The 13,745-nt window shown below is 37.0% G+C and overlaps 1 protein-coding gene across 1 annotated transcript in view; it reads right to left on the bottom strand.

Annotated features, from left to right (window-relative positions):
* Window positions 1-13,745, bottom strand: part of DGKB (diacylglycerol kinase beta) — an 881,803-nt gene that overhangs the window by 30,590 nt on the left and 837,468 nt on the right. The window contains exons 24-25 of the mRNA XM_006168687.3: window positions 3,556-3,676; window positions 1,186-1,246 (exon numbers count right to left, since the gene is read on the bottom strand). Of these exons, the coding sequence (XP_006168749.1) occupies window positions 1,186-1,246; window positions 3,556-3,676 (182 nt within the window). The remainder of the gene's footprint in view (window positions 1-1,185; window positions 1,247-3,555; window positions 3,677-13,745) is intronic.

The following is a 13,745-nucleotide window of genomic DNA, read 5'->3' as shown; positions in this document are numbered from 1 at the left end:
TTCCCTACATGATCTGTCCCCTGTCCACTTTCTCTACTTTACCTCTTACCATTCTCCCTCTAATGCTACATGCTTTAATTCCACCATCCTCTTTAGTGCTTTGACACACTGAGCTATCGGCTGGGTACTTTCAGGAGGTCTCTAAGATCCACTTATCGATACTAATGTCCTCTATCCTCTATCCAGATCCTCTCTATTCTATCACCTTACGTTTTTCATAACTCTTGTAATCTGGGTATACTTGTATATTTGCTTGCTTATTTAGTCTACTGTTATCAAAATGTAAGTCCCTTGATGGGGCCAGCAGATGCTATAATGGTTATGTCACTGGACTCTAATGTAGTTGCTAACAGTTTGTGTCTCAGACCTGGAGGCTTAAAATTCATACCAGACACATGTGGATGTGCGCTCAAAATCCTGAGAGGGGAATAAAGGAGAAGGGATTGCAGTGTGGTCATGCCCCTTTGGGAGTGATTTCTCACTTGCTGTCTCTGTCTCTCTGGTGAGCACATGTGCCCATAGCAAAAATCTTTCTTAAAAAAAAGTAAGTCCATTGAAGGCAATTATATTTCATCTTGTTCACATTTCTATTGCCAACATCTACCATGGTTTTGAAGTGTGATACAATATTTACTCACTATACAAATGAAAATGGATATTTTGGGAATGCAAAACAGCAGACTTAAATAATATCTCATTATGGAGAAAAAAACAATGGCACAAAATAGAAGGAGTTTTTCTTTTTTTTTTGTTATTGTTGTTCTATGGAGAAGGTAGCCCTCAAATCCCTGACTAGAGGCAGAAGACTAGATGAGTGAAAAATTTAAGACTATGTCTAAAGGTCCCATGAATAATTCTCTCATGAAGTATTCTGAAATAAACACAAATAAGTTTAATCGATGCTCCATCAATATTTTGTTTAGTAACAAAGGTTGCAATCGATGTCCTGAATTTGAAAGTTACAGTCTAGTGCAAACATTCAAAAGCTAAATGATGTGAAGGGCACATCAGGCCTAAAACCAGAACAGTATGGCACTGATAAATAAGAAGGAGGATGTATTTGCTGATAGGTCCTAAAGAAATCAAGAATAAAGATTAGGTATTGTAATAACATAGTGCTAAGCGTAGATGATACCTGGAAAGCAGAGGCGAAATGGTTCAGCATCTCACTCACTCTTTACTCACCGTGCAAGGAGTCTGCATCCACGGTTCCCCATCAATCTGCATGGGCAGAGACTTGCTAGTCCTGGGGGAAATGATTTCATTTTAAGTATGACATGGAAACACCTTATACAATAGGACATATGTAAGATGTAAGGTGAGATCAGGAAAGGCAACGATGGCAATTGCTGGGCTCTAAATTGATCTCTTTTGAAAGGGGCTTCTATTCCCCACAACTAAGGAGTACCCTTCGAGGGACACTGGTCATAAGATTAAGGGCTTCCTGGTGACTACGATGCTACAAACAAAAATTCTGAAGTGCTAAAGAAAAACATCGGGGTTTATACTTACTGACCCAATTGGTATTTCTACAGCCGAAAGAGCCTTCTTGTTCTCCTACCCTCACATTGCGATCATGGAGAAAAAGTATGCGATGTGATGCCTCAGATTTTCTAGTATGAATGTTTTTATAGAAATGACAAAAATTATGTATAAGCTTCAGTATCTAGTGTTTTTTAGAATTGTTTTAATTTTATTTATTCATTCATTTTATTTTCATTTTATCAGAGAGGGAGAGAGAGAGAGAGAGAGAGAGAGAGAGAGAGAGAGAAAGGGAGAAAGCAAACCACCAGGTCCAGGACTCAAACCGTGGTCAGCCATGTGGGAGTGTCCAGCACCTTAACCACCATGCCACCCTCTGGTCCCTCAATCTCTATTTTCACTCTAGGGTCAAAATAGACCTTCTTGAGGCCAAAGATGGCATGGCGGTTAGGGCACTGGACCACTGTAAACTGTGGTTTGAGTCCAGATCTGGAGACTTGAAAATCACGTCAGGTGCATGTGCGTGTGTGTCCAAAATCCAGAGAGGAGAATGGCAGAGAAGGGACTGCAGTATAACCATCCTCCTGTTTGTCTCACTTTCCCTATGTCTGTCTCTGTCTCTCTCTGGCAAGTGTACACATCCTATGACAAAAACGAAAACAAAAAAATAAATAAATAAAACATAATGAAAATAGACTTTATTTTTCCTACAGGTTAAGTTTGGACAAAATTTCTTGAGAAGGCTCAAATTTAATACACATATAAAATCATTTTTTTAAAAAAGTTGCCACAGGGATCAGCAGTAAGTGTAATGGCTATGTCACTGAACTCCCATGTAGTTGACCACAGTTCGAGTCCCCCTGGTGGCTTAAACTCACGCTTGGTACGTGTGCTTCTGTGCCCAAGATCCCGAGAGGAGCATGCAGGAGAAGGGATTGCAGCATAGCCATCCCCTAGGGGGTGATTTCTCACTTCTATCTCTCTGTCTCTGTCTCCCTGGCGAGTGCATGCACCCTATAGCAGAAACTTCTCCAAAAAAAAAAAAATTGCCACAGAGTGTATGTGCTTGCCAGAGAGAAAGTGGGGGGAGGGAAGAGAGAAAGCGAAAGTGAAAGAGAAAGAGAGAGAAAGAGAGAGAGAGAATGCATTCTCTGATGAGGAGTGGTCACATTGCATTCCTTTTTCCTCCATTCACCACGCCAGCAAGATTTAGAGCATACATGCATATGCACCTGGCATGTTTTTCAAGAGGTTGGGGTAGAATTTGAACTGTGGTTGGCCACATGGTATCCAGATCTTTAGGCAAGTACTTAACTACTGTACTGTGGGCATGGCCCAATCCACATACGGAATCTTAATGGGGCCAGATGGAAGAGCAGCAAGTCTGATAAGCAATCCCACATGGGAAGGTTCCCAGTTCAAGTCTGGAGATTCCTGTGTGTACACTGAGAATGTGCATGCCTGTGATCCAGGGCTGGCTGAAGGACAGGGGTGGATGGTAGCATCAAGACCTGCTGGGGATGCTGTCTTCCTTCTCTCTCTCTCTAGGGGTGGATGGTAGCATCAAGACCTGCTGGTGATGCTGTCTTCTTTCTTTCTCTCTTTTTTTTTTAATCTCACTCATAGTAGAAATAAACAAATAAAAAACAAATCTTGCTGCATGACAAATCATAATTTAATTTTACAGCAACGATGTTGCACTTTAATCTCAAAAGTATTTAAGTGAATGGTGCTTTGACCATACTTCCCATGGGAAATGTGCACAGCAAATACTTTAATATTTCAGTAAATTAAAATGAGTGTGAATTGGTTTAGGGAGGGTGAAATTTGTTTGTTAGAACTGGTTTATCTGTGTATCTGTGGTAGTCAAAAGGAAAGAATCACATTCCAACAAACCTAGTAAGTAGTAGCTAACAAATACTGTGTAAAATCTGTCCATTTCTATTACTTTGAAATATATCAGTATTAATCATCACTGATTTGGACTGTGGATGCCCTATCAAATTTTTCCAGACTTTAAATTAGTCTGTGGTCACACCATGTCACAGTCCTCTGAGAAGTGCGAAGAGCTACCTGATGACCACGGAGGAGCACTGGGCCAGCCGCCGGCCTGCACTTTTCAGTCCTGTGTATATTTGTCCCATCTCCATGGCTCCTTCCAAGCCAACAACCTCTAGCAGCTGGTCACTCAGATCTGAAAGAGAACAGATGCCTTGTAAGTTAAAGTACATATATTTACATTTACAATTTAATGTCATTAGATACTATAGACATTCAAAAAAAGAAATCCACTTTACAAAGAAAACTTCTCTGAGGAACCAAAAGTAATGAAAAGATGGTCTACTTCCATAACTCTCAGTTGAAATAAACCTTGAGATTCTGTGGAAAACGATTTGCTGTCAGCTTATTCTAAAACAAAGTGGGAAGAATAGATTCTGAGCCAAATAATGCCAAAAAACACACCAGTAGTTCTTGACATCAACAAATTTAATGTTATTCCACATGTATATATGGAACATTTATACAACCACATCAGACATTTGGCAGCAAATACACATTTCAACACTATAAATAAAGTCTGAGGATATGCTGTCAAACAAAATTTTGTTAAATGACTCAAATAAGAGACCTTAGAGATTGCAGAGCTCAAGTTCTCAGTTTCTCGGTTAGAAGACTGAGTCCCTGCATTGCGTTACTTGTCCACAAACACAGTAACTCTGTGTTGCAGTTCAGAAACAATAGTAGTTTCTTGAACTCTTTTCCCAATGTGAAGGAATATTCTACCAAAATATATGGGAGTAAATCAGGTAATGGGCACAATGCAATCTTTTTTTTGTTTTTCTTCCCTTAACAGAGGGCATTCGAGGTGCCCGAAGGAAATAGGCATCACTTGTTGAGTGTTCACTAAGTGCCTGTCTCTGAACTAATCACTTTCTATACGTTATCTCATTTGCTCCTCCTCAAAACCAATTTGACAAATATGACTCTTCCCATTTACAGGTAAAGAAGCTGAAAATGAGAAGTTAGGAGTTAACTCTTGTATTTGTATTTATAGACCTAGGAAGTGACAGTGCCAAAATGTGAGCCCAACCCCTTTAACACATATACTGTGCTGCGTTTCATGAAACAAACATATGAAAAGGAGAGACTTTAAAAAAATATACAAACACATGTCTTGTAGAGAGGGAGGTTGGATTGTGTGAGCTTCAAGGTCCCTTTCCAACGGGAGACTTCACTCAGCCAAAAAGCTGAATTTGAATTCACTTCAGTAGAATCCCAGAGAGTCATATTCAAGCCACTGCAAAAGCCCACTAGCTCTCCTATGTAACTCCAAGTGCCAAGACCCTTGATGTGGTCGTAGAAGTCAAGGTGCACGAATGTGACCTTTTTCTATATTAGCAGCCTTAGGTAATTCAGTGTATCTTCAAATGGAAATTAATAATTCTGTATCGTTTTAGTAGCAGGAAATGTGGAAGAAGGTGCACATAGTGGGAGGGATGAATGTTATAGAAGAGAACCAGGAAATAGCTGGTTTGGATGCACAGAAAACCAAGCGAGTGTGTTTTGTATGGGATCCATTTTGCACAGAAAAAGCTCAGTCCTCATTAAAGAATCCATTTTAGCATGGAGTTCAAGAGATGTTAATGATTCATTTTCAGTGCAGTTCAACTGGGGCAAATAGGGCTTTGAAATCTCAAAGTTGGTTGGGCCCAAGCTCTTTGACAAATTTAAGATAGCACTTAAAAGAGAAATGTGACCGAGTCACCGTATTTTTAAAGTGACTATTAAAAATGATTTTTTAAAAAAAACTTTGAGCTCAGGCTGCAGCATGGGATCACTCCAAGTAAAAACAATCTTTTAGCTACAAAATCGAATGCTAACAAGTCATAATAACTTCAAGAATCTACCTTGTTGTTCAAACCCCTATTTAGACTTATTTCTCATGAAACTTATCCTGTGTTTCTAGTTTAAATTTATGTTGCTAAGAACAGATGGACAAGGAATGGAAACATATTCTTTCAGCTGTAGCCGGCACTAAAATGTGCTTGGCTCTCTAGCCTGGGTGTTAATATACGCATTTCTTAGATATATGTCAACCAGAAACTGACGCTGTGGCAAGCACGGAAGCCCCAGATGTGTGCCTGGTGATATTTATAAAACAACCACCACCATCACGACCACCACCACAGGGCTGGAGTTCACATTTAGTGTTGCAGATTTTGAATTGCCAGATTCCTAAATAGGCAACATTTATGCTAATTTCTCTAATGATCTGAAGCTGGTGGATTGGATCTATTTTATAAAAAAAAAAAAAAAAAAGGGAAACTTTTTTTTATGATGGTTAATCTGTGAGCTCTAACTTTCCCATGAATCACAAGGATTTGTCTGCACCCACACCATATTGCTACTGTCTACCACCCTACTTGTAATTTTTTCTTTCCTTTGTCTTTGTTTTTATCCTTGCAAAAAAACTCCCTGAAAATCGATTCTACTATTAATAATCGGTCATGAAGTTATTTCATGGATTTAGAACAGCTAAGTTTTCAAAATTTCACGTTCTTGCATACTCCCCCAAGTTATGAGATTAGTGAAATGCTTACTAACTCTGGCAAAGGTAAATAAATACCATATTTCTTCTAATTCAATGTCAATGGAAAAAGAAAAGTCTCCTAAATGCTGTCTTTATGATCAGGGTTCTGATTTGTTTCTAAGACAGTTTCTAATCCATAACTTTGAATTCCATTTCTATAAATGGTATCTTCTAAAAACGTCAAAGACTTCTTCACCTGACATTTTAGCTAAAAGTTATTGTAAGTGGAGCTCTCCTTGGGATGTTGAACCAGTCAGATTAGCCTACTGCATGGATTTCCTACCAGGGTTCTGACTTCATGTTTAAGAGTAGGAAGAGCCCACAGCAGTCCACACACCAAAGCAGGCCCACTGCCCATTTTTGAATGACTTATGGATTAAGAGAGTTTTGAGGTGAAGGGGGAGAATGTGAGGAAGGAGAAAGATGGAGAAAAATGGAGAGGCAAGACATTTATGGGTCACAAAAATGGATTACTGTCTGTTGAAGATAACATAAATGGCATCCTCAATTGGACTGGTGTAAGGTGTATATTGGGTAAATTCACTTTACAAGCTAAATGAAATATAGTTATTGAATATATAAAATATTTTTTTAAAAAAGTGTAGGAATCAGCAGATGGCATAATGATTATATCACTGGACTCCCACATAGTTGACTATGGTTCAAGTTCCAGACGGGCAACTTTAAACTCATGCCAGGTGTGTGTGTGTGTGTGTGTGTGTGTGTGTGTGTGTGTGCTCAAATATACTGAGAAGAGAATGTAGGCAAAGGGATTGAGGCATGGGCATTCCCCATGGGCAAGTGATTTCTTGCTTTCTGTCTGTCTCTCTAGTGCACGTGCCCTATAGCAAAACATCTATCTAAAAAAAGAATGTTTTTTTTTTATATAGTTAAAAATGGGATGGGTTGTGGAGAAAAATAAATTGTGACATATAAAAACTATATGGCATTCTAATTTCATTGTCCATAAGTTAATTTTTATTGGAACACAGTGACATTCACTCACTGAGGTTTTGTCTACATCTGCTTTTGCCCTGGTATGGCAGAGTAGAGTGGTGCAATGAAGACCATCAAAGCCTATCATGGTTACTATCTGGACTTTAGATCAAAATTTACCAATCACTGCTTAAGAGAATCATTAATTCTTTCAGATCACTGAGGTTTTCACTGCAGCACTGCTGTTTCTAATGCTCACTGGCATCATAGTAGTCTGAAGAACAATATCTGAACACTGACTCTACAGTACAAGGGAGCTTCCAAACTACATGAAAACTGTATTATGAAAAAACTATGCTCAATTTCATTTTTTTATGCAAAAATAAACTCATCCTTCAATATCATTTCCTAAGCTTTAAAACCCCCTTTGTGTATGTATCTATGTGCAGAATGACTATTCTCAACCACACGGTCTCACTACATTGGTGTTCTGTGAGGTTTGCCACAATCTAGTTGTGATTTATCATGAAACATGGAAGTTTTCGAATAATTTGATTACAAAAGAAACTAGAACAATGTAACATTCAATATTGGGCCTTGCAATTACATTCCAACTGGTTGGCTTTCTTGAGTGTGTATAATCAGACATGGGAAAGCAGAAGTTGGATTCAGACCTAGAGATCCAGAATAAAGAGTCAGCTATACCTTTAACAATCATCTTTTGGTCAAACATGAAGCGATCTTGACACCCTGGTCTTGGGATGTTATGAGGAACGTATTGCTTCTGTTCGACATAATGTTACGAGATATGCTTTTGAAAGAGAAGATACTAGGTTTCTGAAAGAATTAAGATGTCTTTCCATATCTCCATGGGGCTAATAGGCAGGATAATTTTAGTTTTTTCAAATTAGGTATTTTTATATTTTAAATATAAAGTCTATAAAAGATAGTTCAGAGGAATGAAACTTAGTGAATATCATCAAAATTGCGTCATATTAAAGCAGGATTTAACATAGGGTCTGTACATCTGAACAGGTAAAAATACAACTTTATTTTCATTAACCTATTATTGAAATTAAGCATTTCTTTCAAGTATAGTTAGGAAAGAAAATGTAGTTGTAGTTAGCCAATGCCTGTGACTTTGTCACTCATGGATTTCACAGATAGTTCTATGTCCCATAATAGTTGTTGCAATATTTCTTTTTGAAAAAAATAGTAATCAATCTTAATTATCCATAAGCCCATAATATCTTTCTTGGTCTTTATAAAATAATACTTCAAATTTCATTTTATTTGAATTTAAACATTTTTATATTTATATGACATTTGAAAAGGTTTATACTCATTATTTTGAGATCTTATTTATTATTGACTCTCTAAGGTGTTTATAGTAATTGTGTTAATAAGGAAGACAATGCATTACTAAATCTAAGTCTTAACTGCATTTCAATATACTTAGTTCCATTTTAAAGCCTATATATTATATTTTACAAATTTGGAAACATTAGTTTGAGAAGAATAGATTTCATTGGCCTGGCAAAGAGGACTATAGTAGAAAAGGGGTGAGAAACTCTAGAGTGGAAATTGCCTTTGACTTTGTAAGTCTTTTCTTGAACATTGTTAGCGTTGTATTATTTTATTATACAGATAATCAGGGGTATGATTGTAAAATCTGAATATCAGGGACACAGATTAGAGAACATAGGAGCAGCATAGCTAATAAGTGGGTAATATTTATTCATAGCTTAGTCTCTTCATTTTTGACAGTTATGCCCTGATAATATGTCTCATTATGTAATTGTTTCAGACTGCCATATGCGAGGGAACAGAAGAGAATGCATTACAAACACAGACTGAGTGTGGGCTGTAGCATTTCGTAGAATCTAGTGTGTACTGAGGGAGAAGGAGGGAAGGGTGGAGCGGGGCAGTACCACCCCCTTCGTGCACGGTGTCCTGCAGCATGTTGCACCACTGTGGGAGGCCGAGTGGAGATATTCTCATTGGCTTAGCAGTGCAATTTAGTAATCACCATAAATTGTTAATTATACTGCCACTTGTTAAATCCTTATTCGGCCCTGAATAAGACCAGGCTAGCTATGGAGTGGTCTCTTTTGTGTGGATGTAGAGTGTATGCTCATCAGTGAGGCTTCACTTATCTAGTCACAATATGAAATATGTCTGAGGATCCAAATAAACATTTAAAATATCTAGGTATATAGGACTCTCTCTGCTAAAGTGAAAACTTCATAGGTTCTTCTTCAACATGTCCATCTATTGCCCACTAATTCCTATTAGGTTGTCAGGAAAGTCATGGCATATTTTTCTATGTAAAAATGTATTATGACTTTCCTGCCCACCCAATAATTTAGATGTATTTCTCACAAGCATAAATATCCATTTTCCCTGACTTCCAAATTAGGATATATTGAATTTTAAAAAGGAGTTGGGAGAAAAGGCTTTAGCAATCCATTTTCCCTGACTTCCAAATTAAAAGATATTGAATTTTAAAAAAGAGTTGGGAGAAAAGGCTTTAGCAAAAAAATTATTAATACTGTCTTAGAATACAAATGTGTGAACACAAACGCAAGCTTTTAGCACTGATGGAACATACTACATATAATTACGGAACTCTTTATGAAGGAGAAAGGGAACATGAAGGGTTAATATCAGTGCACACCTACTGGGAACAGGCTCTTTTGTGAAGGCATTAAGGGACCTTTTTCCATTTAACATTCCTGACAGTTCCAGGGAGTTGGTATCATTCTCCCCATTTTACTGATTAGGAAACTATGTCAATTGTTCAAATTTCACATACAATTGAAAATATGGTTTTCCAACTACATATACACCTCTCCAAATCACCGTACATACTGATGACAGTAAGAATTAAGCAATTAAACACTAAGAAGAAATATATCTCTACATAATATATATTTAGTGATATATATATATATATATAGTGAAATGATTACCACAGTCGAGCAACACCTTAAAATGTTGCCATTAATAATCCTAACGGTCATTTCATAGGTCATTACCAAATTAAAATATAGTATGAAAAAACATTTATAATGTCTACTCTGAGTCATGTGTAAATTATACTCTGAATAATCTTTTTAAGATGGATAACAAGTGCAAAATACTATTTGGATAGACTTCCATTCAAAATGTTCAAAATGTAAAAACTAAAAGGATTAGCGTCTGGTACATAAATGGACTAACTAAAGTTATTTGGAAAATCTACCAGTATAAAATATCCCATTCCCTGCTGAAATCTGAAAAATGAGGGGTTAAGGTATATATACAGAAACGTGTGAGTGTGTGTGCATGTATATGTATGTGTGTGTGTGTGTATATATATATATATATTCATAATGAAATCACATGCTTGATTTTAAAAATGACTTTTAAAGAATGGATTTGATCATCTCCTTTGAAGCCATCTGTTTTTTGAAAATAACCAGCCAGAGCTGACTATAACTTTGTATATTTTCATTCTAAAATTCTGAACTTCCCTAAATGGATCCAAAAAAAGTAAGGACCAGAAATCACAGTATGGCGTATTGTCAACAACCTTCCTATTGTGACCAAAGCAGTTCGGGGGTTACAAATCACTTTGTTACGGTGTACTTGAAAAGTGATTCTTACTGAGGGATATACAACCCAACACATCATAAGCGTTTCATTCACAAAACCCACAGAGAACCAGTTTAAAGACTTCCTGTAGCAATCCATTACTGGGACTAGCAATGTATATTATCAGTAAATGTAAGTGGGAAGTTTACGTACATAAACCAGTGGTGAGTATGAACACTGCTGCTTCTGCGTTCTTGAGTCGGTTTGTTCTCGTTAAGCTTTGTGGAGGGACTGAAGGCCTTTGCTTGTTTTCTGTGTGAATGAGCCGTTAGTGTGTGTGGGAATGTTTTCACAGCACCATGCCTCCTCTGCCCTCTTCTATAAACCAAACTACTTCACGTGTCTCCTCATATTAGTGCCATCACTAAACAAAGCAAGTGCTCATGAATGAAGGCTGATGTCAGCAAATTCTGAATAGCTTCTGGAGGGGCATCCTGCACCCCACCACTGATGCCAGCTACAGGGATGAAATCACCAGGGAGATCACCAACTCTTATTCTCCTAAGAATCAAGCAATTTTTTAAAAAAAAGGCAAAAAAAAATCACCCAAATTAAAATCCAAATTTTAATATGGGGCAAGGCCAATATATTTTACATGTGACTACATAATTTTTACATTCAATTTTGAGATGCACCGTGAAAATCAGTTATTTTCTTGACTTACAGACTATAATGAGATTTTTTTTACTGTCCCTTTAGTTTTAATTAAATATAAAAAGACACTTGTGAAAAATGGTAAAAAAATTTAAAACACAGTAATGCATTTGAACTCTCTTATAAATTTGAAACATTTTAAAGGGCCAGATATAATGATGAGGACTAGAGATTTACAACTAAATATTCCCCTGTACAAAAGAGCTGTTTTTGGTATTCAATTTATCACAGTTGCATATAAATATTACACTCCTAGCAAGAGCTTGAAAGTCTCTGTTATATTTCAGGTTATTGTGCATAAAATCATTGCTATCAGAAGTAAATCTTCCTCTCTTGGAAGTTTGTCTTCCGAGTAAAGGCTGCTAACTGATTAGATTAAATCCTAGAAACCTTCATTTGGAACTTTTTAGCATCTGTATAACATAGAACTATATCATGAAGCTTGAGGTCTAGCCAGAGAACCCTTGAAAACCCACTGGATTCAATGCTCTACACAACAAACATGATAGTTTCTGCTTAAAACAATGTGTGTGTTTGGGAACCAGCAGTTAGCATAATGGCTATGTCGCTGGACTCCCACGTAGTCGACCACGGTTCGTGTCCCAGACCCGGTGGCTTAAAACTCATGCCGGGAGCCTGTGTGTGTGTGCCCAAGATCCAGAGAGGAGAATGGAGAAGAAGGGACTGCTTTGTGGCCATCCCCCCTGGGGGGGGTGATTTCTCGCTTTCTGTCTCTTTGTCTCTCTCTGTCTGGTGAGCGCAAGCGCCCTATGACAAAAACCTCTCAAAACAAACAAACAAACAAAAAACAAAGAAACAAACAAAAAAACAATGTGTGTGTTTGAAGAGACTTGGTGTCAGTTCAGGACTAAGGGGCCCTCACTCACACACTGAGACAGGAACTGTTACTGCCTCAAGTACTAAACACAATACATATCATCATTGCCTCACCATTTAAAGATAAGCAGTACTGACTCATAATGCTTCTAGGGAAGAATTATTTGAGTCATAAGATTCTACTTAAGTAGGCTTTTCATTGTTTTAAAAGCTTATAACAGATTGTGGACAGATGGACTATGCAATCTAACAGCCATATCTGATAGGTTACCTGTTAACAAGTTAGTACAGCTTATACATTCAAATCCTTCCATTTTGTATATATTCTCTTTTTATCTCCTTCTTGTGCAGTAAGGTGATTTTATTTCATGACCTCTGTCTATAGAAAAAAACCTATATTACTGTTAATAAATTACTGAATTGAATTAATGTTGAGATAGTTTTATTTGGGTGGGATTTTAAAATTAATTCCACTTGTAAAACATACAAGAAATACAATATTTCTGTCATGTCAAGGATAAAGTTAGCAGAGAAGTCCATTCCACACATGAAATCACTTAGACGACAGAATTTGCAGCTTACTACTGTATAGGAGGTTTTCAAAATCTAGTCACCCCATGACACTTATTAATCATGTACTGACAAGTTTCCAAAGAGCTGGAATTAAAAAGAAAGAATAAACTCTGTATATAGAGATGTTGAGGGATTCGGATATGTACAAAAAGTCTCTGTGAAGAAGTTTTCCTTTACTTTTTAAAAAGCATGTCATTTTATCTTTACAAAAGCACTACCCTGGTATTAATCTAGATTTTAGAAAATACAGCAACATTCATGACAAATAATGTGAAAGGTAGAAATGGAACATTAAAAGTTCCTTCACCCCTAGCAACACTTGAGAACATAGAGAAGTTCAAATACAAACTTTCCCATTTCCGACACTGAGAAACCAAGGACTTTATCTTCTCATTCAAGCAGTTGCCTTGGGGAGAGAGAGGGGGTAAGCCAAAACCTCTTTTATAGTACAAAACTTTGCCATTGTATCTCTTTCTTCTACCTCCTCTTACAAGAGATATATTGCTTTTTTAGTAGTTTAAATGCTCTAGCATTAATACTCTTGGTCCAAAGAAAAATTATTCTATTTAAGTATATTCTTTTAAAAGTTATTTGTTTAAAAAGGCTTTACTGTATTGGTCTTGTAGCCCTTCATACAACAGAACAAAAGCAGTTCTATGAAAGAAGACTAAACTTGGACAAACCGTAAAAAAAAAAGCAAAGTTCCTCTCTGTTTTTATCAAATTTGATTGCTGCAGCTGTTCCCAGTTTCTGTATTTTAAAAATAGCCTTATTCAGTGCCTTGTTGGCTAAAGGCCAGAGTGCCATTAGAACATGCTGTACGGAAAACCTCTATTCAGTTACAGATACAGAAATATATTTAAGATCAGTGGGGGTCATCGGCAGCAAACACTTGTAAAGGAAAATAGAATTTTAATGTGTTTGGACGGATCGCCACTTTTGCCAGATAGTTTAAAGCTCCAGTGCAGAACCTTCTTATTCCTTTTTTTTTTTTTTCTTCCTTCTCTCTTAGGTAAAAAACCAGAATGAGTATCAA

The sequence above is a fragment of the Tupaia chinensis genome, unplaced genomic scaffold (assembly GCF_000334495.1).
Source record: "Tupaia chinensis unplaced genomic scaffold, TupChi_1.0 Scaffold145916_1, whole genome shotgun sequence".
In the NCBI taxonomy this organism is placed as follows: Eukaryota; Metazoa; Chordata; class Mammalia; order Scandentia; family Tupaiidae; genus Tupaia; species Tupaia belangeri.
Note: the sequence above shows the minus strand (reverse complement) of the source record. Positions and strands in the feature narration are given on the sequence as shown.